Source organism: Pyxicephalus adspersus, chromosome 10 (genome assembly GCF_032062135.1).
Source record: "Pyxicephalus adspersus chromosome 10, UCB_Pads_2.0, whole genome shotgun sequence".
NCBI lineage: Eukaryota > Metazoa > Chordata > Amphibia > Anura > Pyxicephalidae > Pyxicephalus > Pyxicephalus adspersus.
In genome coordinates this window covers 55,078,875-55,104,565 of record NC_092867.1, presented here as the reverse complement: position 1 = coordinate 55,104,565, position 25,691 = coordinate 55,078,875, and the positions used below count along the sequence as shown (strand labels likewise).

General features: G+C 40.2%; 3 protein-coding genes across 7 annotated transcripts; 2 read left to right on the top strand and 1 right to left on the bottom strand.

Moving 5' to 3' along the window:
- Positions 1-3,009: 3,009 nt before the first annotated feature.
- On the bottom strand, positions 3,010-11,207 carry LOC140339750 (uncharacterized). Of its 3 annotated transcripts, none has more exons than XM_072424611.1 (6): positions 10,673-11,207; positions 10,181-10,277; positions 9,973-10,064; positions 9,752-9,863; positions 9,372-9,467; positions 3,010-9,050 (listed from the first exon to the last, which is right to left on the bottom strand). In XM_072424611.1, exons 2-6 carry the CDS (start codon positions 10,212-10,214, stop codon positions 7,864-7,866), a joined length of 1,521 nt encoding a protein of 506 aa, XP_072280712.1. In that variant the 5' UTR covers positions 10,215-10,277; positions 10,673-11,207; the 3' UTR covers positions 3,010-7,863. The 3 variants fall into 3 exon arrangements, with proteins under 3 accessions (XP_072280712.1, XP_072280713.1, XP_072280711.1); XM_072424612.1 differs by having other exon boundaries at positions 10,687-11,207; XM_072424610.1 differs by lacking the exon at positions 10,673-11,207 and having other exon boundaries at positions 10,181-10,637.
- Positions 11,208-11,280: 73 nt separating this feature from the next.
- On the top strand, positions 11,281-15,780 carry LOC140339761 (uncharacterized). 2 transcript variants are annotated; one of them, XM_072424649.1, is made up of 6 exons: positions 11,281-11,321; positions 11,600-11,669; positions 12,225-12,317; positions 12,610-12,701; positions 13,970-14,078; positions 14,742-15,780. In XM_072424649.1, the coding sequence occupies exons 3-6, from the start codon at positions 12,308-12,310 to the stop codon at positions 15,650-15,652; spliced, it is 1,122 nt and encodes a 373-aa protein (XP_072280750.1). In that variant the 5' UTR covers positions 11,281-11,321; positions 11,600-11,669; positions 12,225-12,307; the 3' UTR covers positions 15,653-15,780. The 2 variants fall into 2 exon arrangements, with proteins under 2 accessions (XP_072280750.1, XP_072280751.1); XM_072424650.1 differs by lacking the exon at positions 11,281-11,321 and having other exon boundaries at positions 11,360-11,669.
- A 2,828-nt stretch (positions 15,781-18,608) lies between these two features.
- Positions 18,609-25,306, top strand: LOC140339741 (uncharacterized). 2 transcript variants are annotated; one of them, XM_072424577.1, is made up of 7 exons: positions 18,609-18,707; positions 19,999-20,075; positions 20,196-20,272; positions 20,362-20,461; positions 21,058-21,155; positions 21,549-21,681; positions 22,445-25,306. In XM_072424577.1, exons 2-7 carry the CDS (start codon positions 20,051-20,053, stop codon positions 24,415-24,417), a joined length of 2,406 nt encoding a protein of 801 aa, XP_072280678.1. In that variant the 5' UTR covers positions 18,609-18,707; positions 19,999-20,050; the 3' UTR covers positions 24,418-25,306. The 2 variants fall into 2 exon arrangements, with proteins under 2 accessions (XP_072280678.1, XP_072280679.1); XM_072424578.1 differs by lacking the exons at positions 18,609-18,707; positions 19,999-20,075; positions 20,196-20,272; positions 20,362-20,461 and having other exon boundaries at positions 21,064-21,155; positions 21,527-21,681.
- The last annotated feature ends 385 nt before the right edge of the window (positions 25,307-25,691 follow it).

Here is a 25,691-nt window from a genome sequence, read left to right as displayed (position 1 = left end):
TTGCTGGCATCTTCTCAATAATTGCAGCAGAGTCTTCAATCATTGACAAGAGTGTGCGATCCCTGGGGCACTACAGGTTAATTAACTTGTAGTGCCCCGGGGATTGCACACTGAGCTAATCAATGATTGCAATCATTGAGAAGAGTGTGCGTTAAATAACCTGTAGTGCCCCTTAAATAACCAGAAGTGCCCGGGGCATTGCACACTGAGCTGAGCTAATCAATGATTAGTAACAAATGTAACAAATGTATGTCACATGACAGTGGGAACTTTGCAGTCACAGCTGTGACTGCAGGCGATCCCCAGGGCACTACAGGTTAATTAACCTGTAGTGCCCAGGGGATCTTAGTGGAACTGCAGAGTTTATCTGGAGTTCAGTTCCCACGGTCACATGAAAGGCATTTACATTAGGAATTACCCCTGTGACCGTAAATGTTGAGGAATATTCCTGACAGTCAGCTGTGCAAGTCTATTGAATAAGAAGCCAAACATTTTCAAGGTCACCTGGGGACCCTGGTCAAGTGTCCAAATTCCAAGTGCCAAATTATAAGTGCGATGGGAATGAATCCAGGGAATAACATGAACATCATCTTCACCATCATCCACCTCTACTAACATCACTGATAAATTTACCTTCTTCATCTGCCTGAAAATAATCCGCATTTATCTCTCCTCCTACAGATACACCACCCATTCTGTCAAATTTCATCCCTGTGTATCCAATTGTTTTCCCCTGCAATCTTTATCTGATTGTGTATGGTACCTCTCCTATTGTAGATGAATTTATTGTACTAACTTAAATCTCCCCATAGATTTATCTGTTCACTTTTCCTTTGTTCCAGTGATATTTATTGCCCTGCCAACCCCTCCCCTACCCAGGTTCAAATGATATCCTAAATTCCTTGTTATTCATATGAGTCAATCTATATTCATGGCCAAAAGCACCTCTATTTAAACATCAGGCAAGGTCACAATGGGACCCTGGCCAGGTGCCCAAATTTCTTGTGCGATGGGAATCAATCCAGGGAATAGAAACAGGAATTGGAACAGAATTGGCCATACAATCATACTCTGCAACTCCGATCTCTTGCCTTTGGACTGAGACATCATTAACCCCCCCTAGCGTACTAATTCTGTCATTTTTTTTTATGCAAAAAGTGATCCTTTTTTTTTGCATAGAATTTTTTGTTTATATTGTGGGCCTGTAATTCGTAGGATTAACTCCCGTGTATAATAATTATATTTATTATATTATCATAAATCATAAATATAATCATAAATTATAATATAATAAATAATTATAAATTATAATTATAAAAAAATTAAATAATAGACCACAACAATGTACATGTACGAACTATTTTATCAAAAATTTCTCTAATAAGGGTGTAATATTAGTGATAAATAATAATATAAATTAAATGCAGATTTAAAAAAAAATAATATTTACATTTTTAGTAGACATCCTGTTGTGGTAGATTTTGAAGGAAGGTGCTGCACAAAGTCCAACATCACAATCAGGACAGTAGAGCTTGGATTCTCTGTCATCGGTCTTTGAGCAGCAAACCACACACATCCTTGTATGTGCCGCCTTTTTCTGGGTTGGTGGGATGTATTCAGTGAAGTGAGGACCAGTCAGGCGTTCTGGGTTGACAACGGTGGAAGCACGCACACATCTTTCTTGTCACCCCATCTCAGGGCCATCATCTTGCCTTTCTGCCAGGCAACAACTTCTTCAGTCTTGAGCTTCCCTTTTGCAAACATTGATGGCAGGTTGGGTCGGTTATCCCTAACGGTTCCATACGCATCTGTTCTGTGTTGCAGAAGGAACTCATAAAGCTGGGGAGAGGTGTAGAAATTGTCAGTTGTGACACAATACCCCATATCTAGCAATGGCTCAATGAGGGATAGCACTGAAGATGTTGCCAATCCATAATGGCTGTATCTGGGGTTGAATTGTGTCCCTTTTCCAGGGTACAGTACTGTATTCCAAATTTAGCCAAATGAGGATGCACACAGCATATACGTTTTCACGTCAACTCATGCCCACTTTGACGCAATGTACTGCACCCAGAAGAGCCTCTACTTGTAAGCCATTAGACTTTCGTCAATGCTGACATCTCTTTCTGGCACAAAGGTTTGCTGGAAATGTTGTAGAATCATCTGAGACACTTCTTAAATTTTCTTCAGTTTTGATGCAGGATGTGTCCCATCAATTCTTCATTGTTTGCGAAGTGCAGGTAGTTCATGATGAGGGAAAAGCAGTATTCTGGCATGACTGTACCAAAGAATGGAGTGGCAATCATTTTATTCTTGGACCAGTACCACTTCTGCACGGGTTTACCCACAACTCCCTGCCGGATCACCAAACCCAAAAACAGCCAAATGTCATCCTTGGTCACAGGTTCCCACTTTCTGCTTCTTGCAAACCTCAAGTGTGGAGCACCTTGTTGTTGTCCAGTACTTGCATAAAACAAAATAATAAAGGTATTTTAGAATATGTTCTTTTATAGGGTGGTGAAGGTTGCAAGTAATATGTTAGCAAACACAGAGCAGCATAGATGTTTGCATAAAAAAAAAAATACCAAAAAATGTCAAAAAGTTAGCAAACACAGAGCAGCACCCATGTTTGCATAAAAAAAAATTAGCAAACAATTTGAAAAAGTTAGCAAACACAAGAGCGGCTTACCTGTTTGTCTCCGCAACAATTTTTTCGTTAACTTCATCTGTCAAAAACAACTTCAGGTATGCCAGGGGGTCGTCCCATTCAGCCTCAATTTTCATCTCAGGTGCGCCGGTGAATGGAAATCTTTGCGGTGCTTTCTGGTCCGCATCAAGGTTAATTAAGGTGGATTATCGCTCGCGCATTCGTATTCGTGATCCGAAATCGTACGCCGTAGCGCTATTCAGCAACTGCGAAGCCGCGCATCTCCGGCAGCTTTACACTGGTGAGCTTGCATTAAAAGTCACTGTTCCCCTAAAAAATCATTCTTTCTAATGGCACTATCCATAAGTTCTTACCCCCTCACTCTGGCAGTCTATGGAATGCCAGATCTGTTTGCAATAAACTAACCACTATACACAGCCTTCTTCTCTCTAAATCTTTAAACTTCCTGGCACTCACTGAAACTTGGCTTTCCTCCTCTGACTCTGCCTCTGCTGCTGCTCTCTTCCATGGAGTCCTGCACTTTACATAGACCTAGACCTGGCAACAGAGTAGGGGGTGGTGTGGGTATGCTTCTCTCACCTAACTGTATATACAGAGTCCTCTCTACCCCACCCTCTCTCATTTTCACCTATTTTAAAGTCCTCTCCGTTTCTTCGGCCCCTTACCCTTCATTGTTGTTGTTGTCCACTCCCACCCCCCGGCCCAGTATCACAATTTGTGGATAAATTTGCTTTTTGGCTCCCACACATTCTTTCCCATAACTTTCCCACTCTCATCCTCTGTGACTTTAATCTTGCACTAAATGAGCCCAACCAACCTTTCTCAGCCAAACTGCTCTCCATTTCCTCCTCATTTGAACATAAACAGCCCCACTCACATGGCTGGACACACTTTAGACCAGGTATTTTCCAAACTCACCCTCCTTGACAACTCACCATTTCCCCTTTCTGATCACAACTTTATCACCTTCAATCTATCGAACTCTTGCCCCCTTTGCCACATCCCAGAAATAGTCAATGGCAGGGAGATATCCGTAACCTTTACCACAATCTATTCTCAAACTGCCTCACGTCCCTAATCTCCATCCTCTCTAAAATCAAAACTTTCAAACATGCCATTATTCTCCCTATCCTGAAGAAAACTCACTAGACCCCCTTGGTTTTCTTTCTATCTGTCTCGCTGCTCCTTTCAAGTTTCTTTCAATGGTAATTCCTCCTCTCCTCCCTGTTGGTGTTCCCCAGGGGTCAGTCCTTGGACCGGTTCTCTTTTCTCTGTACACCTCCTCCCTTGGTAGTCTCATATCCTCCTTTGGCTTACAGTACCATCTGTATGCTGATGGCACTCAAATCTATCTCTCCACCCCTGACTTGTCTCCCTCAGTCCTGGATAAGGACTCATGCTGCCTGTCAGCCATCTCATCATGGATGTCTGACAGATTTCTGAAACTGGATAAAACAGAACTCATCATCCCCACCCCCCCGACATATTCCTAACTGTTTTCAACACTGTCATTCGTCTTTCCCCTTAGGCACGTTGTCCTGGCGTCACCATTGATTCTGCCCTCTCTTTTACCCCCCATATTCAAAACATTTCTAAGTCCTGTCACTTTCACCTACGCAACACCTCCAAAATCCGCCCCTACCTGTCCCCAGAGACCACCAAACTCCTTGTACACGCTCTTATCATCTCTCGTCTGGACTACTGTAACCGCCTCCTTTCTGGTATTCCACTAACCCGACTCTCTCCTCTACAACCTACCATTAATGCTGCAGCCGGACTCATCCAGCCTTCCCACTGCTCTTCTTCTGCTGCATCTTTTTGTAGTTCTCTTCATTGGCTTCCATTTCACCTTAGAATCAAATTCAAGCTCCTGTGCTTTGCTTTCAAATCCCTCCACAGTTTTTTGTCCCAGTTACATTTCTGACCTGGAAAAAAAATATTCCCTTAGCCATCCTCTTCGCTCCTCCAGTAACGTACTACTGACTTCTTCACTCATAACCTCATCACACCTAGGGCTACAGGACTTTTCTAGAGCTGCCCACACTCTGTGGAATGGGCTTCCTCATCCTATTCGGCTTGCTCCTACTTTCTGCTCATTTAAAAGAGCACTCAAAACCCATTTTTTCAAACTTGCCTACCCATCTTCTTTTGTCTTTTGAAACCGTCACTACCTCCCACCATCTCCTAGATTGTAAGCTCTTCAGGGAAGGGTCCTCTCCTCCTGTGTCACTGTCTGTATTCATCTGTCATTTGCAACCCCTATTTAATGTACAGTGCTGCGTAATATGTTGGCGCTATATAAATTCTGGTTAATATTAATATGACAGAAATACGGATAAATGTGACCAGCTAGTAATACCTATCTGAAGATTAGTCAACTTGGATCAGTATGTCCCTTAAGGAAAGGATTCTTATTTTAAGATTTCTCTCAGAAGAGATTTCCAGGAGTATGGCATAGCAGATGACACAAAGTGGAGGTGGAAATTTGTAAAGTAATTTGCATTTACAAAATTCTCCTAGGGAGTAGCAATCTAATTTCATGCTCAGCAGATTGCAGAGCCTGGGATATCCATGCATGGAGAAATAAGTGCATTAGATCAGGCATGGGCAAACTACAGTTATTACACATACACCCACATATTTTACACCCGACCCGCCTGTCAAATTTTAGGACTCATTGTGGCTCCTGAGCCAAAAAGTTTGCTCACCGCTGATTTAGATGGCCCTTTAGAAAATATAGGTTTTCATAAAACTGATGAATAGTATATATCATAAAACTGGACTATGGTTTGGCTTTGTCACTACAAGTCCCATCTCAAGACTGTCAATGCACACATCACAGCTGAACCAATCATTCATAAGTCAGCTTTTTGTATAGAGTATAAAGTCAGTGTATGGAGAATTCCTGTAAAAGTTTATAAGAAAACGGGCAACCGTCTCCAAAAAGGAATTTTGCTGAGACGTAAACAATGCTCCAGGACATAGTTTATTACAAATCTTAGGAGGTGGGGGTATTATAATGGGCAAGCTGAGGAGTGATGGATCAGAGGACTGGACTGTAGTATATTTGTCCTTAATACATTCCTTGCATTAAAGTATACAACAAGAATGCTGCTTGAGGTGCTTGTGCCTAACAATTGTGTAATAAGCTGGAAGCCAAAGGAAGAATGTTCTGAGTCTCCATCCCTCTCTGGTACTGAGTAAAGGAATGCATAAGACCTGATTTATTAAGGCTCTCTAAGACTGGAGAATATGAACTATCATGGAAGAATGCGGACGTACAGCAAATCTGGAATAGATATAGTATAGGATTGAACACATTTGCCAAATAGCGAATGATTTTTAAGAAATCCCTTTCCAGGTTTACTGGATCACCCAGGTTCTCACATGATAGTCTATCATGTCCAGTCTTGGAAAGCTTTATTAAATCATGCTCATTGTCGGGGGAAGTACTGTTATCTCTGTGAATGTTAAAAAATGGGGGGTTACAATGACACATTATAATTCGTGCTGGTAGCAGCCATATCAAGGACTAGTTCATATATCAGGCGGAGTCGGAGCTGTGAGAAAAAAGCATTTTGGTATTTACAATGTCAATGGAGGGGTCACCAGAAGCGTCATCCTTGGTTTACTTCTCTTATTTCCATACATACGGCGGCATATCTACGTGCCTCGCTTCCAGATAGTGATCAGGAGGTCGCATGATATGGCTCAATAGGAAAATGAAAGTAATCACTTTCACCATTTTAGGTACTGATTTCTAAATAGGATTTTGTTCTTCGAAGCTTAATAGTGCAGAGATTCTTTTGGAGAAGGGGGGAAAAACTTGTTGTATTGGCATTTTAAGGTTTACTTTACCAGCTATAGAAAACTGAATAAAATGTTGGATTTATTCATTTGCTGTAAATTATATAGTAAAGATATTATGCATCACTTTACAGAAAACACAAACTCATGACATCAGTGCTACCCTTTAAAAGAGCTTACTATCTTATTCTCAGCTACACCTAAACAAGCATTATTTTAGTCAAACGCCATCAAAGATACTGTTATGGTTTTGATAGAAACCTACTCAAATCTGAGGAACACATGCAATCTCCAGGCACATCAAGACCCTGGTGGAAATTGAAGCCCATATCTGCGAGGAAAGAACAGTATTTACTCAGCCATTGTAAGGGATAATCTAAAAGTTGCATCGTTGTTGTCTGAAGCCTCGTCCACATGAAAGTCTTTTTTTATTCCCATGGAGCCTCCTAAAGCTACGTACACACTTCCAATTATTATCGTTGGAAAACGAACGACGAACGTTCATGCACGATATATACGAACGATCGTATAGCACCGATCCTGCACATAGAGTTAACGACACGATCGTTCGTAGATATTGTACACACAATAGATACGATCGTTTGAGCGATAGAGGAACTATGTGCACGACAGGAAAGTGAACGGACGTTCGTTCATCACGCATGCTCTGAACATGGACGATCAACGAACGACCGTACACACGAACGATGTTCAACGATCGTCGTCCAATCCGATCCGTCGGTCCGGTCGTTCGTTTCCAGCGACTTTCCTCGTACGTCGGCGTCGTTGGTTACTTTTTTACGAACGATTTTTTGCCCAATCGATCGTTCGTCGTTCGATTGGAACGATAAAAATTGGAAGTGTGTACGCACCTTTAGTCTGGCAGCATAGGATTTGACAAAGCTGTAAAAAGATTTCTTGGAGATTGCATTGCAACTAAATTTGACCCAGATGGAGGGGGAATGGTGGGCCCTAAAATGCATTGAGATTTGTGTACACTTATTGACTCAATCTTTCTTAAAAAATATGCAGTTTGGCCAAAGTGGTTTGGTACATACAACTTAGAACCACATCTTCACATCACAATTCACGGTGACCTTTAGAATACTTAGGCAATCCAAAGCTGCCTCCCCGAATTTGAAGTTCATCCGCTACAAAAAGCAGAATTCTCCAAAGGTGGTAGCTCATACTATCCTTTCCCTCATGTTTACAAATACATTTCAGCAGATTTCTTGAAAAACTGGCTATAGTACAGGGCACTTCTTGTTCTACCGAGCAGACAATGAAATACAAAAAAGGGGACTGAAATGGGGTGAATGATAACATTGAATTATTTTTCCTACAATAACAAACACCTCTGCTGCCACACCTTACATGGAAAGCCTTTGTCACTTGTGGGAGTTAAGATGTGACAAGAGACAGTTTTTCTTTGAAAAATGTTTCCCACATTCAGAACAAGAATATGGCTTTTCTCCTGTGTGAGTCTTCTTGTGTGCACTGAGACTTGCGCTGTGGGCGTAACACTTCCCACATTTTAAACATGAAAATGGCTTCTCTCCGGTGTGAATTGTTTGATGAGAAATAAGATACTGTTTACAGGAAAATCCTTTCCCACATTCGGGACATGAAAATGGTTTTTCTGCTGCATGGCTTCTCTGGTGTGAAGTCAGCCTTTGCCGACGAGAAAAGCATTTGCCACATTCAGGACAAGAATATGGCTTCTCCCCAGTGTGTACTCTTTCATGTTTAACAAGGTGGGATTTTAGAGTAAAACATTTCCCGCATTGGGAACATGAAAATGGTTTCTCTCCCGTGTGACTCCTCTCATGGATGGTCAGCTGGAGCTTCCAAGCAAAACATTTCTCACATTTGGAACAAGAAAATGGTTTCTCGCCTGTGTGAATTCTCCGGTGCCTGTCCAGATTTGATTTCTCTCGGAAGTCCTTCCCGCAGTCTGAACAAGAAAACGGCTTCTCGCTGGTGTGAACTCTCTCATGCTTGGCCAGAACCGATTTTACTGTAAAGCATTTCCCGCATTCAGAACAGGAATAGGGCTTCTCACCCGTGTGACTTCTCTGATGGATGGTGAGCTGGACCTTCCATGCATAACACTTTCCACACTCCACACAGGAAAAAGGCTTTTCTCCCGAATGAGTGCTCTGATGTGCATCAAGATTGGACTTCTGTTTGAAGCTTTTGCCACATTCTGCACAAGGGAAAGGCCTCTCGCCAGTGTGGATTCTCTGATGTTTGATTAGTCCACCCTTCCAGTAAAAACATTTTCCGCATTCTGAACAGGAATACAAATTCTTCCCTGTGTGCAGTCTCTCGTGGCCAATAAGGATGCGCTTCTGAGAAAAACACTTGCTGCATACAGAACACTGGAATTTTTCACCCCCCCGACCTTTGGAATGGGAGGGATCTGGAAGTCTAATGCATTGTGTAGAGGGATTGGCTGATATCGATGGGGAATTCACAGTGGAGTTTTCTGAAGAAAAAAATGTGGCATCATCTGATTCACACTCTAAAGACACAGTGGTATGTTTCTTTGGGTCCTTTTTGTGCTTTGGTCCATCTGAAGGAAAGAATATATTTTTGGAAATGAGAGTTGACAACCATGACAACTTTTCTGTATTACTCTCAATCATTTCTTTACTAAAGAAAACCGTAAGGCCCCTCAATCCAAACATTAACATGAGGCCATTTAACCCATGTGGTAATAATTTGAAACTAAGCAATTTTTGAAGCCATATGTATGGCCATATGTATGGCCCAGGAATTTAAAACAAAGTTGCTTTCACTGCAATATATTCCTCCCCATCTGTGCTGCGTCCTTAAAAATGTTATGTTAAATGTTATGTTAAATGTAATGGACCTTACAATAAATATTTTTTACCTGTGCTGATCTTTAAAGGAATTTCCTCCTCCTTAATCCTCACTTGTTCTTCCTCCTCCTTCTTAGCTTTGACATCTCTCTGAGTATCCCTGGTATCTGTGAATAAAGATGAGAGTGAAGCCCCCTGTACTGAGATGTATAGGAGACCCCAGAGAGTGTGTGTGGAGGGCGACTGGTTACATCTCTTGGCTGGTGACACATAATGTGAGGAGAAGAGCTGGAGTCTAATAGAGGCTGATGGCTCCTGACTTCCTCACTGGGCACATACTGTCCCCCCATTACTGTCTACTGACAGAGGAGGGGGGAGAAGAAGAGATTGTTGTAGGGACTGAAGAAGGAGAATCTGGGACTCTTTTCTGGATTTAGTGTTTATTACTCACCTCTGCTGATCCCTGGAGGGGTTTCCTCTTCCTTACATGGATCATCACCTATTTCCTCCACCTCTTCTTCATCTTCTTTTACTTCAACTTTAATAATAATAAGTTTATCACCCTGAATAAATACAAAGGTAAAAAAAAATATCATAATATTATATTGCTTTATAAAATCATGAATTCTCCTTTACAAGTCAAGCTTTAAATAAGACTTTAGTCCCACCTACCTGATTCTCCTGAGGGATCTCCTGATCCTCCAGTGTGGAATCTCGGGAATACAGAGAATGGGGACTTCTTTCTGGGGTATTTCTGAATCCATCTATAGGAAACACACACACTGACATTGTTTCTACCCGTCTTTATATCACAAGATGGGTGTATCTAGGTGGATCTTCAATACTCTCCTCTCTGTTACAAGAAATGAAAGTCTCTTACCCAGTGATGTGAGGGGTGGTTGGATCTCCATCATGACGTCCTTCAACAGATCCTCGTGACCTTCTAGACTATCAGGATCCTAATGCTCAGTGATGGCCTATAAAAGTAAAGGCCTAATATACAAAAATTTTTTTAACTAAAGCTTATTAAACACCAAAATGTGGAGAGGGAATTGTATGTGTTATGCAATGGTTTATAACATAAGACGGAGCCCAGCTATCACCCACATTACCGACACTGATTTATTCTGGGCTCATTCTGCTCATTCCTACAGACAGCAATCCAAATGGAAATGGGCGACGGTGGCGTCTGAACCACCAATGCTGAATTTTCATCACATGTCTGACAGGCTTTGTGCCAGCAGCAAATGAAAGAGATTTGGAAGATAAAACACCTCTATAATTAGAAAATCAGTCTAAAGATGATGATTTGTTGAGGTGACATAACAGAGAGAGCGCTTCTCTCCCCCCAATAATAAGAAGCTATTATTACCTCACTGGCCTCACCTTCTCACTGGCCACACACTCTTCAGTCTTACATCTCCACCAGCAGTTCACCCTCAATTGAGCTACTAAAAAATGGTGGCTGGCCTCTGACAGGAACTCTGTGTCACCAGAGCAGACAACTGGAAGTAGTGGGCATGTCTGGGCTACTCTGACGTGAGGTAAATGTGAACTGAACACTAGAGACCAAATCTGTCTGTAGGCAGCCATTTACTTGAAGTAATTTTTTTTTTTTTTTTTATTGTAGCAAAAAATTCTCTGATGTTATTATTGATTTTGTTCTTTTAGTAATTAAAAACATTATTATCAATATTATTTTTATTCACAATATTAAAATAGTTGTATATCTAAAGGAACTTGTAGGATGTTTTCTGAGTACTGAAGAAGCAGCTCAGTCTGTTAAATTGGTGTTCAACATTGCATTCTTCAAGAATAAAGCACTGCAAATAAATCAAAATCCTAGGTAAAACTCCAAAATATTTCAATTACTATTATTATAAATATTATAATTACTATTACATTTTTAAATAAAATTGTCCTTAATAGAGGAGGTGGCCATGTTGTTGTAGCTCAAATAAAGATAAGGGGGGGGGGGGGGGGTATTTGAGGCTGCAGAATATGTGCACACCAAGGAGGAGGTAATAATGTCTTCTTATTATAAGAGGAGACAGAGAAAAGGGGTTCCAGCATTGTCTGTGTACTGGATGAATGATGAATGAAAAATAAAAAACAAATCATCATTTTTCTGCTAGTCTTCTGAGGTGTAGGATAGATGGAAGTGTGGATGCTGCTGGGGTGTTTTCACACAACCTTCATTAAATATAACTATTCAAATATTATTAATATGTTTGAAATGTTGTGTAATTGTATTTATTGCAGCATGAGCAATATCAGCTTTTTATATATCCGAATACAGATATCGGTAGATGTGGGACATTTGTAGAAGGACGTCATGATCGAAAACCAGCCGCCCCTCACATCACCGGGTAAGAGGAGACTTTCATTTCTTGTAAAGGAGAGAAGAGTATTGAGGATCCACCTAGATACACACATACTCTGATATAAAGACATAGGCCCTGATTTATTAAAGCACTCCAGGGCTGGAGAGAATTTACTTTGATCAGTAAAGCTGGGTGATTCAGCAAACCTGAAATAGATCTGGTCCAGGATTTAAAACATTTACTAGCACCATATTTGAGGGATAAAGATTTGTATAAAGAAGAGGAAATCCCTCCAAAGATCACCTCAGGTGAGTAATAAACACTAAATCCAGGAAAAGAGTCCCAGATTCTGCTTGTTCAATCACTACAACAATCTCTTCCTCTCCCCCTCCTCTGTAAGTAGACAGTAATGGGGGGAACAGTATGTGCTCAGTGAGGGTATCAGGATCCATCAGCCTCTATTAGACTCCGACTCTACTCCTCACATAATGTCACTGTGTGTCACCAGCCAAGAGATGTGTCCCCCCCCGCACACACACACTCTCTGGGGTCTCTCATACATCTCAGTACAGGGGGCTTCACCTTCATCTTTATTCACAGACCCTGGAGACACGGCAGATGTCAAAGCTCAGGAGTAGGAAGAAGGACATGTGAAGATTAAGGACGAGGAAATCCCTATAGATATGAACACAGGTGAGCAGTTATTTCTTCAGACTGGACTGTTAATAAATGCCATATGAAACATCATAATGAGCTGATAATGCCAACTCAAATTATAATTATTATTAAAAATTATTACAAATTGTTATAAATTAACTCAAATTATGGATAGGGGGCCTTTGCGTTCCTCTGTCTACTTTAAACCTTATCACATTGGAGATGTAATTGCCTCCAAATTCATGTACATGTATTTTTTTATCTCCATATTCCCAATACAGTCTTTTGAACTCTGCTACTAATTTGGCTGTGTGTATATTTCCTACAGATAGACCCAATAACAGAAATAACAGATGTACCCATCCTCTGTATTCCCAGGATTCCACACAGGAATATCACAACATTCTCCAAGATTATGAAGTAGGTGGAACTGAGGATCTACAGGAATATTGTAGTGGGTAATTGGAAATGATGATACAAAAATTTTACAGTAAAATGGTTATTTTTCTGAATGATATGGGCACTTGACCTTTCCTGACTTCAGAGCTAAGCACCAGAAACTGCCATTCCACTGCCCAGTGCAGTTTCTGATTAAGTTTCAGGTTCCAGGGAACCCCTGCTAACAATTTCAAAATGTATTGCATGAAAGTCAGGTTGATCCTTACATTTTTCCACCTTATAGCATTCAAAAAAATAAGTCATTAGTTATTTCTCTGGAAGGCATAAGTTGCTCGTGAAACCCCTAACAGCTTCTGGGGGAATATTTATAATAAAGAACAGAAAAGATGGGGTTTTCGGCACAAATTTTAGAATTATAATTGTTAATACAAATTTCACACAAAAATACACTATATCTGTCACACATTTTTTTACTTGAATTGAATTGAGTGAAAGTATGATCTTTGTATTGTTTAACAATGCTTTATATTGAACCTTTACATTTATATTTGTAAATTTAGATATTTTGAACCCTTTCCGTATGCAAAGAAAGTTATTTATTGACCTACTACTACCACGGAGGAAGCCCACAATGGAGAAACGCGTAGGGTATTACGGTTGATACAAATGAGTTCATACTTACTTAACCATTTTATGGTGATGTATATGTGCTTAATGTTAGTTGAATTTTGTATAGTGCCTTAGCAGGCCACAACAAAATCTTGTATGTATCACAAGAAACTATTGTGATATACCGGTACAAGTAAAAGGTTATACATATCTTTTGTATTTTTGTGTGAAATTTGTATTACCAATTATAATTCTAATATTTGCCGAAAACCCCATCTATTCTGTTCTTTATTATAAATATCCATACAACCTAGGGTTAGGCATAATCAAAATACCAAGTAAAAATATAAGGTGTCCACCACACACTACTCCAATTTAAAACTTCTGGAGGAACCCAAAGATTCATATGAGATTGTGGTTGAGATCCAGCAAAAGTATTGAATAAAGGAAGGAAATTGATAATCGATCCTTTAGTGTGAGCACAGAGAGCTTGAAAGTCCTGGCAGATGATACTCCAAATATGTGGGGATTTAAAGTAAAGGGTGACTCACCTGTCCCCATTCTCAATATGGTATATTGTACTTCCAATACTCACAGTGCTAGACGAGCATGTAACTTTACATTTTTTTCTTTCATAAGTTAGTGTAATTTTTTTGATTGTAATATTTTGTGCTGCTCAGGATGAAAAAGTGATTAAAGTGGAAGTCAAAATGGAAGATATAGAAGGGACAGATGTGAGTGATCATAAGCACTATAAGGAGGAGGAAATCCCTCCAGAGATCAGCACAGGTAAGTAATAAACACTAATTTAAAAAAAAGAGTCCCGGATTCTCTTTGTTCAGTCACTGCAACAATCTCTTCTGCTCCCCCTCCTCTGTCAGTAGACAGTAATGGGGGACAGTATGTGACTAGTAGGAGGTCAGGAGCCATCAGCATATTAGATGTTAACAGACGGCCAAAAACATGTTGGTAGGTTAACTTGTTTCCACATTAAATTGGGCTTATTATGTGAAAATATATGATCAGTGGTTGGGTTTTTTTAATGTCATCCTACTGAGAAAAAAATACTCAAATCATAGTTATTATAAAATAATTATTTAAAAAAATTTAGCTTCAACTGATGGTTATTAATGAGGCCATCAGTTTATTTTTAGTCCAGTACAATTAGGAAGCTCCTCAACTTTCAAGCTAGATTTTTATTGCCCCGGGATGAACATTTGTGATCATCTCAGATGAAAATCCAGCATCTGCACAGTGGTCTTTCAACAGTGGTAAGTGATCTACCTTGTCGGGTAATTAAGCATCAGGCCACTAATAAGCATTGTTGTTTCCTTATGGAGGAGGATACAATAGTCCTTTGATGGAATTTGAAGGGTTAAAGTGTTAGTGCTATATATATTAGTATATTAACTCAATCTACCCCCATTTTGCTGTCTTTGTTGTTTCCTCTAGATGGAGGATACAAAAGCTATAACATTGAAAGAAAACTTGCTACCTCTCTGGATGGTGAAATTGAGGATTATGATGTATCATCTGTTTCTTCAGAAGAAGGCAGAAATTGTCATAGTCACTCACCTCCTGTGACCAATCAGAAAACTACTGGTGGAAATGGAACCTTCTCATGTAACGCGTGTGGAAAAAAATTTTCAGTGAGAGCAAAGCTGATCAAACACCAGAGGACTCATTCAGCGTACAAACCCTTCTCTTGTTTAGAATGTGGGAAAAGTTTTAGGCAAAAATGCCTTCTTCGGAGACACCAAACAAGGCACAACAGCGACAAGCCATTCTCATGCTCTGAATGTGGGAAAAGCTTTGTCCAAAAGTCAGATGTTGTCCGCCATCAAAGAACTCACACAGGCGAGAGGCCATTTTCATGTGCTGAATGTGGGAAGAGTTTCGCCCGGAAAGATTACCTTAACACACATGAAAAAGTTCACTCTGGGGAGAAGCCATATTCATGTTCTGAATGTGGCAAATGTTTTTCCCAAAAATCCTATCTTAACACACACGAGAAGGTGCACACAGGGGAAAAGCCATTTTCATGTTCAGAATGTGGTAAATGTTTCACTGACAGATACCGTCTCGTCACGCATCATAGAGTTCACACCGGTGATCGACCATATTCCTGTACCGAGTGTGGAAGGAGTTTTGCCCTGAGTTCAGATTTAATTAGACACAGAAAGGTTCACACTGGGGAACGTCCATATTCGTGTTCTGAATGTGGAAGGGGTTTTATCAATAAATCCGATCTGATTATTCATGAGAGGATCTACACAGGTGACCAGCCATGTTCATGTTGTAAATGGGGAAAACGTTTTTCACACAAATCTACCCTAAAGTCACATCTTGGTACCCACGGGTGATGAGGTTCTTGCCTCAAAGACATACTACATTTATCGATTTTCTTTGCCCGTGGCCTAATTTACAAAGAAACATTTTTCATGAAATATATCTACTGTGTTCACTGAATACAGTTGCTTTTTCCCTTGTGTTATTTATGTCAAAATTCAGGGCTTGTGTCTGCTTACTCTTTTTTGACCATATATTTTCTGACCATATCACTGTAGGTTCCCCATGTTGTCCGAAGCACACATCTCTTACTTTCATTGGAAACATAGGATTTATGGGGAGTAACTGAAGAAAAGCTCCTTAAAATAACTTGTTTGTATCAGGTGCATGTTGGTATGGATCACTCGGGATCAAAACTGAAACATGCTGTGTTTTTAAAGAATGTTTATGAAACCAAACCAAACACATGGCTAGGTAGAAGGGAGATTGAGCTTTATATTTTACATTTGTAAAGTGTGAATCTGAACCGTTCCCACCTTCATAAAAAAAATTGTTGTCTTGTCTCTGGATCCGGCTGTATTGTACAGAATTGTGTTGTAAAAAGCAGGCAGTGGAGCTGGATTAGCCAAGGGAGACAAAAAAAGTACAGCATGGATAGTGAAGCTCAAGTTGGTGACAATATTGTACCATTTACCTAATCCTGTGTCTTTGCACTCATTCAGGATCATTGAGATCCACACAAATGTATATCGTTTTTTTTCAATCTACCTGGGATGGGTGTTCTCATTCACCTTTGTGTTTCATCATTTTCTGTTACCTTCCCAATAATTTTACATTTTTAAAAATTTAGTTTGGATGGTGGTAACCCTTTGTAATTAATAAAGCAGATGTGCAGACCTGGTAACTAACAGATCTCACCCAGAGAGATGAAACCAGAAGTACAGTATGTGGAAGCATCTGTACATTAATGAGTACCAGTGAAACGTAGAAAAAAACATTTAAAGTAGTAGAGCTCTTCCAACCAAGTTTGGAAGGCCCTTTTCCTATGCAGAATGAGTGAGCCCCTTAGTACAAAGGCAGTTCTATATAGATATGGTTTGATGAGTTCGGTTTTGAAAGAGTGAAGGAACAATGGTAACCTAAACAGAGCCCTGGCCTATTAAACACTTTTGGGAAGATTGGAAATATGATTACCAGCCAGTTCATAAGTACACAGCCTTACATAGTCCAAAAATCTGGTTGAAATCAAGAATATTGGAGGTTGTTATAGCCACAAAAGGGCATCACATTCATACTGATGGTCATGCTATTGGAAGGAGATGTCCAAAAAACCAATGACGGTGTGATGGTGTTCTAACATATTTTGTCACATACTGTGGAAGACAGAAGAACTGTTTACAATTTGTTTTCTTTACTGTCATGCTTGGTGAGAAGGAACCAGTAGGGGTAGGTAGTAAGGGTAGTAGGGGCAATAGTAAGCTAAATGATAGCTCTAGAGAAAACAAGGCTGTTACTTAAATTGTACTCTTTGGCCCTTCCTAGGGTTCACACCATAATTGAGCTAACCATAGCACTCGCTACTGGTTCTTTCCCTACAAGAATTACAGTTTGCACGAGCTGTGTCTTCTCCCGCCCAGGTTTTAGCAGACCCCAACCTGTTACTCACTAAAAGGCTTGATGCCCAGGAATCTTCCCAAGTCCAGGTACTTTGACAGCTTCACATGCTTTCAACTCACCTGGATCAGCTCCGGTCTCCTCCGGTGCACCTGCTGAACCACCAGCTCGGACCTGACCTCTGGAATAGCAGGCTGGGCTACAAAAGGAGCTGGACTGGGAAAAACGCAATTAACCAACAGATGAAATAGGAAATGTTCACCAGAGTTAGGGGGCTTAGCAGTGGTGCAGACGTGTTGCACAAATGCTGCATTGTGTCTGAGCCAAATAAATAGCCGAGGGCTATTAAGAGACTATCCCCTGATAGGCCAGTGGTAGGGGCAATACTGAATAAACTTGGAAGAGCAGGCACAGCTGGGGTCAGAACTGCCTGCATGCGAGAGGCGCCAGTGTGTTAGCAGGTAAGTTTTTGAGGTGACTGTGCCATTTACCAAGCTCTGTTTGATTAGACTAACTGGTCTGGGAGGAAAAAACAGCCAATAGTCATTCAGATAACTAAAATCATTTATATGGCAAAGTAGGTCAAATCAGCACCTGCTATGACTGGAATGTTCGACTCCAACTGCCTAGTTTCCTGGATCTCCTGAATCTTGTCTCAAAGACCCTCATACTTCATTAATGACCTGGAAAATGTATGTTTTACTATATTTTTTTAGTCATATTTATGACTTATACTGATACTATACCTAAACCATAAAATCATTAAAAAAATGTGCTCCCCTTCAAAAGGGGTTATCTCAACAACTTTCACTGGTAACATTGTAATGTATGCGGAGTAAAAGTGAAGCTGGATGTTGTGGTTCAGTCTGATGGCCTTTGCTCTGTACTGAGGTTGCAGCCCGAGCATAGAACCATAGTGGTCAGTGGAATATCAGGCATTCTCACATCTGGGTATATCAAAGGTTAGCATGTTCCCAGCTGGGCTTTGTGGTTTCTCGCGTTTGTTGCTGTTCTTCTACAATTGTTGTGTCGTGTTTTGATGTAGAAGCTGGTGGAAGGAAATGGAGGACCCAAATTTAATAGCAACATTAAACCAGCATTAATATTATTATTTTGCCTCCTTCTCAGTTATATTATAGCTTAGGGTCACTTTAATAATATTGTATTTTCCATACAGTGATTATTCATTAATAGGAATGGAGAAAACGTAATGTTAAATAAAAAAAAAAATACAGCCTAATACATGTGATTAAATATTAATTAAAGTATTTATTTGTTGATTTCATATTAAAACAATTCAAAGCTGTCTGAATTTTGGAGTCTAGTCAGTGTCAAAGAGCAGTTTGGAACCAGAGCCGCCACTAGAGGGCAGGCGTGTGCAGAGTTAGAAGAGGAAGTGTCTTCAGTGCTGGAGGGGCGGCGCCAATGTTGTTGGAGCCCGGAAAACCTTGAAAGATGAATTTTTCTACCTGAAAGAAATTATCTGGTGGGGCTGCGAGGCTCAGCGAAAAAGAGGTAATGTTAATAGTTTATTCTTATTATGAGAGAAGGAGGAGAGAATGGGGTCCTAGCAGTGGATGGAGGGGGAATCATGGCACCTCAACAAGTCATAATCTTCCTGTGTTGTAGGTCATTAGACGGAGCTCCACTGGGGCTTGTAACTTCTATCGCTTATTACATGGTCTTCCTTTATGGCTTAGTTTACATCTCTGCAGTGCAATAAAAGCTCTACCATACGGCTTTTTGAATACTTTGTTTTACATACGTACGTGTTTAAAGTAAGCTACAGATATCACTTGGTCTACAACAGTACCACAGGTCAGTGGCACTTCATACATGCCATTCATTAGATATACATATTGCGTTTTGCCGGTCCAAGTCCTCCTATGTATACACATTAGCACGTGCTACCAGGCAGGTCAACGGGTCCAGCGCCCATGCATGCAAAACAATAGGTGGGTCTACCTTTGAGTCTGAGAGACCTGTTGGATCACCAAGTATACCATGTCTCGGAGCATCAGGGGCAGGAATGCAGTGGGCGTTCGATATATGTATATGTGTATATATATATATATATATATATATATATATATATATATATATATATCTAAAGAATGACATATCACTGGAAGTCCTTTCTTACATAGCAACAGATTTGTGTACTTTGCTTTGAACCTGCACTTATCCATAAAATGGCATCCCATCTCAAGATATCACTTTTTTCCCATATTCAAACACCTAGCAAGCCATTTTAAATTGCATGGTCTGCTGTAACATACGCACAATGCCAAACAAATGTGCACCGGCTTCAAAGAACGTTCCTCTTTTAGAACCAGAACCTTTTATCGGGTGTTTCGCCACTGTTGTGCTGCTTAAAATGTGTGTACATTCATTTACTATGTTTGTTACTGTATACTTTTAGTATGATAATGATATGGAATGGTCTGAACATTAGTAATCATTGGTGATCATGTGGACACTTTTACCCACTTGGAGCATTGGACAGTGTTGGGCTTCCCCAGGGGAAGTAATGAACAATTCTGTCCATTGAATGGCTTCTTTGTGCAGACTTTGCATGTTGCAAAGTGTTATTATTGTGTTAGCTACACCCTATTGTTATGACATCCACTGGCACCTGGCAGCATACAGCTTTGCTTAATCTACATCACTAGTAACACAAAGAGAAATATATTGTGCTAATGTGGCTTTCAATACAGAAGTGCATATCTTTTAAAGTTGTATACTGGATTTTATATGAATTTGAAACATTCTTGTAAATGAGTGGAACCTATCCTTTTTTGTCCAGGTTTAAGGATACAAAGTATTGGGAACATATGAAGGGTCTGTAGAAGGACGGTATGATGGAGGGCCAGCCATCACCTGGTAAGAGGAGACTTTAACTTCTTGTAAAGGAGATAATAGTATTGAGGATTCACCTAGATACCAACATCATCTGATATAAAGACATAGAAACAATGTATTCAGTGTGTGTGTTTCCTACAGATGGATCCAGTAACATAAATACCCCAGAGAGATGTCCCTGTCCTCAGGACTCCACACATGAACCTCAGGAGGATCAGGTAGATGGGACTGATGGTTCAAGCAGAACTAAAAACTGACTCATTTACATGAACTTTTGTTCATTTATAGTCTCTTTTGTCTTATTAAGACCTTTGGCCTGGTTGTGATTAAAGTTGAGGATGAAGAAGAGACATACATCATGGGTGATGATCCCTGTAAGGAGGAAATCCCTCCAGAGATCAGCACAGGTGAGTAAGAAACACTAAATCCAGAAAGAATCCAAGACTCTTCTTGTTTTGTCACTACCACAATCTCTACTTCTCTCCTTTCCTGTGTCAGTAATAGCATCTCATGTAAGTCTGATTTATGGGTTATTACAAACTACCCTCCCCTCTCTAAAAACAGTTTACCTAAAGCTGTGTGCATGCAGTTCCTTTCCCCCTCCCTAGTTGCATACTTATTTGTATCCCAATGCCTCACACATTGCCTACAAGCTTCAATGAAAATTGTGAGCTGGCTGTACCTGCCAGCTTCCTACAGACTTCTGAAGGGCCATCTGCCATTTTTTACTCCAGCTTCAGAAAGTGGATTTTCCACATTTTCCACCATTGTAAAGGATATGTTAAATGATGAAGCATACAAGCACTTTAAGACTACAGGTCCGTATGCATTTGGGGAATTTTAATATTCAGAACAATTAGCAGGTTAATAAGTGGATGTAATGTGAAAATGTGATACAATGATAACATTAAGTTGTGCCCTCTTTGAAAATAAAGTATAGCGTTTAAAGTCCAGTATTAAAGAACATTGTATTGTTACACTTACATATGTGTGTTTCCTGCAGATGGATCCTATAACATAAATACACCCGACCGATGTTCGAGTCCTGTTAATTCCACGGAACTTACACCAGAAGATCCTAAAGCTACACACAGTGACCAAGTAAGTAGAATTCACGTTCTCACCAAATATGGTGGAAACTTGCCTAGACCAATGCAAATTATGTCGGACACTTTTTCAGTGCAATTGCTACGTTTGGGTTTCTTACCCTGCATGATTAGGAAAAATCCTTCTACGTTCCTAGAAACAAACTTCTGAAAAGCCAACAGTTGCAGTAGAACTCTAGCATCTTCCTTTTCACTTGGGCCCTGTGTAATAGAATGCTGACATTGGTTACATCCTTTTCCTTTCTTACTCAAAAACAAAGTGCCTTGGCAAGTTTCCCTTACCAGCCTGAACTGGTGACAAAATGCCAAATCAGGGAGATAACTTGACAACTCTTGTGTAACCACCAATTAAATAATAAAATTTAGTTTGTATTATATGTCATTTCAGGACGATAATATCGTTAAAGTTGAAGTAAAAGAAGAAGATGATGATGATGATGATGATGATGATGATGAGCAAGAGGCATCTATTAGTGGAGATGATCTGTGTAGGGAGGAAATCCCCCCAAAGATCAGCACAGGTGAGGAATAAACACTGAACAAGAAGAATCTGGGACACTTCTCGATTTAGCCTATGTCAGTAGATAGTAATGGAGGGACAGTATGTGCCCAGTGGGGGAGTCTGCAGCCATCAGCCTTGACTAGACTCTAGTTGTATATGTCATTTACCAATTGAGCTCGTCTGCAACTCTTGCTCCAAATGGTTGACCCAAATTGACTCCCCAAAATCTTCCAACACTCTAGAACCCGTGCCAACAATGATTATTTAATTTTACTTTGTTTCTGTAGCGAGACCTGTTTTTATTACTTTAATTTACTTTCAGGAAAATGAATGCAGATGCTACAAAATCAATTTATATCAATTAAGGCATATCTCCAGGGCTAAATCTCCCTAGATCCCTTTATCCACTGTGATTGGGCAGGCCTGTGGAAGTCATGGCAGCATTGTATTGCTTGTAGAAAATTTGGTGTATTCTTGGGCCAGGGGATAGGCTGAGTTTTGTAGTCCAAAGCTGGTTGCTATTTCAGAGCTGTTTGTTGTGAACCCAAAAAAAAGGTTTGGAGCTCACTAATAATAAATATGGGCAAATGTCTTCAGATGTACTGAATAGATTAGTTTTACTTTTACCCAGACATACAGTAAGGGCTGAAATAGTGATAGTCCATGGGAAGAGGTCATCTGTAGGTAGAATAAGAAAAGAAAGGTTTCTTGTGGAAGAACGTTTTAATGTAAAGCCATGGTAAATTTTCATTTAACCTGAAAATGGTAATTTCTACTTTCAGGTGCTAAAGCAAAAGACAGGCCATCTACATATGGTAGAAGAAGAAGTTTTTTACGTCTTGGCACCCATCATAAGAGTTACAAAGGTGGTGAAGAATCATCGTCTTCTGAACCAATCTCTCACACATTGAAGCCATATTCTTGTTCTGCGTGTGCTAAATGTTTTTCCCGGAGAGCCTACCTTATCAGACACCTGAGAACACACACAGGGGAGAAGCCGTACTCCTGTTCTGAATGTGGGAGATGTTTTGCCCAGAGTCAAGATCTAATCGCCCATCGCAGAACCCACACTGGGGAGAAGCCCTATTCCTGTTTGAAATGTGGAAGACGTTTTGCTATTAAATCCACCCTAGCAAGACATAAGAAAGTTCACACGGGAGACAAGCCATATTCCTGCTCAGAGTGTGGAAGGCACTTTCGTGAAAAATGGAATCTTCTTATCCACGAGAGGACGCATGCTCCCCGTAAACCATTTTCCTGTTCAAAATGTGGGGAAAGTTTCAACCGGAGAGCAACTTACATCTCTCACCCAAGATCTCATAAAGGAGCAGGGTCGCATTCCTGTGCTGAGTGCGGAAGAAACTTTTATTTTAAGTCAGGTCTTATTGCACACCAGAAAACACACATGGGGGAGAAGCCTTATGTATGTTCTGAATGTGGGAAAAGCTTTAGGTGGAAAACCACTCTTAACAAACATGAAAAAGCTCATCTAGAGAAGAAGGCAGATCCACAAAATGAAAAATCTTTACCACAGAAACCATTTCTTGATAAGCAACAAGGATCTCAAGCAGCAGAGATGCGATTTTCATGTTCAGAATGTGGAAAGCGTTTTCCTTTTAAATCCCGTCTTGTTGTTCATCTAAGGGCTCACACGGGGGAGACGCCATATTCGTGTTTGAGATGCGGAAAAAAGTTTTGTTGGAAATCAGGATTTCTCAAACATGCAAAAGTTCATGCGGGGGAGAAGCTGGACCCTGAACAAGAGGCTGTTCTTATTCAGCAGTCAGATTTGGATAAACGGCAAGAATCTTCTAAAGGAGGGAAGCCATATATCTGTTCAGAGTGTGGAAAGTGTTTCTCTGTTAGGTCTCGTCTTCATGTACATCAGAGAACCCACACTGGTGAGAAGCCATATCCCTGTTCCGAATGTGGAAAATGTTTTTCTGCTAAGTCACGCCTCCTTATACATGAGAGAGCTCACACGGGAGAGAAGCCATATGAGTGTAAGGAATGCGGGAAGTGCTACGTGGATAAATATCTTCTTCAACGACACCAAAAAAGCCATGTCATTGTTAAGCCCTTTTCATGTGACCAGTGTGGAAAACGTTTTCTACAAAAGTCCACTCTTATCAATCATGAAAAATTTCACTCTGGGGACAAGCCATACCCCTGTTTGGAATGTGGGAAATCCTTTTTAATAAAAGAAAGGCTCATTAGACACCAGATGAGTCACACAGGAGAAAGGCCTTTTCCATGTCCAGAATGTGGGAAGTGCTTTATGCAGAAATCAGATTTTGTAAAACATTTTAGATCTCACACAGGGGAAAAGCCATTCCCATGCCTTGAGTGTGGGAAATGTTTTTCTAGAAGAGATAGACTTAGCAGACACCGGATGATCCACACTGGGGAGAGGCCGTACTCATGTACAGAATGTGGTAAAAGTTTTATACAGAAAGCAGATTTTGCTAAACATCAGAGATCTCATACGGGAGAAAAGCCATTTTCATGTTCGGAATGTGGGAAATCTTTTTCCCTAAAACCATCCCTGATCAAACACGAAAGAGTTCACACAGGGGAGAGGCCATATACTTGTTTGGAATGCGGAAAACGATTTACTGCCAAAATTACTTTTTACAGACACCAAAAAAGTCATGTCAGCGAAAAACCGTTCCCGTGTTCTGAATGTGGGAAAAGCTTTCTATGGAAGTCGACTCTATCCAAGCATCAAAAAACTCATGCCAAGGTGAAATCTTAGTTGTATTACTTTGTGGTGAAGGGTCTTCGAAGGAAGTCAACTCTGGCCAAGCACCAAAAGGCCACTTTAAATGTGAAGTCTTTGTCTGATGACCCTTTCCCTTAGTCTTCAAGGGATAAATCTTTGTAGAAAGTTGACTCTTTCCAAGCCTAAAAACACTAATGACAAGGTGCAATTGTAGTTCCAATGCCTAAAAAGGGAAGGGTTTTCAGGGGAAGGATTATTGTAAGGACATCAGCTTCTCTCAAGCACCAAAAGACGAATGTCAAAGTAAAGTTGTAATTGTAATGCTTTCAGCAGAGGAGTCTTCTGGGAAAGACGCTCATTCTAAGCATCAGAAGTCTCATGCGAAGGTGAAGTACATAGTAAGTCAGGTTTAAAAAAGACATAAGTCCATCATGTTTAACCACTAGGGAAAAAAACATATTCCAGATATAAAACCCTATGGACATAGTTGATGTAGAGGAAGGCAAAAAAACACTGGTACAAATCTGGTCCGGCAGTAAAAGAAAATCCTTCCTGATTCCATGAGGCAATCGGATGTTCCCTGGATCAATGGTCTCTGTTATCTTTACTTTAAAGCTTTAATACCCAGAAGTCATAGTCCCTTCAGCAGTAAGGTCCTTATAGAATGTCAGCTATTGATACCCATTAACAAAATATAGAGGGTAAGGATTGATTTTCCTTTCATTCCTTGGACTCAGTATTTTCAAAATGTAAGTGTAAATATATTCAAATCCATGTCCCAACAGCACCCCACATATAGGTCATTAGAATCATGTCATTTCAAATGTTTCCAATATTTCTAAATCTTTAGAATTCTTGAAAAAAAAAAACCCGTTGAGGGGACTTGTTTAAGCAGTTTGTATTTTGAAGTGACAACACAGACCCTCCTCATTATTGTGAATTAATACCGAAAAAAGCTGGTGGGGGGCTGTGCTTGTTGGATTTATATCAATAAAAAAAAATACATGACAACAACTTATCCTAGTATGTAATGTTTTCCTATTGTGATCTGGAAAAGTATGCAAGTCAGTCATGCTGACCTGATTCATCCTATAAAAAGCCCAAAACCTGCATGGTCCAAAACATGGGCAGTCCTCAATACTAAACCAGTGCTGCTGATTCATGAAACTGAATGACACCCTCTCACTTCTAATAAGCCTGGGTTGTCATGACTCTGCCCCGTCATGAACATAAAAGGGGATGCTGCAGTGATCAGCTCTTGACAGATTATTTAGATGAACCTAAATGGATGTCTCTTCAAAAGTTAA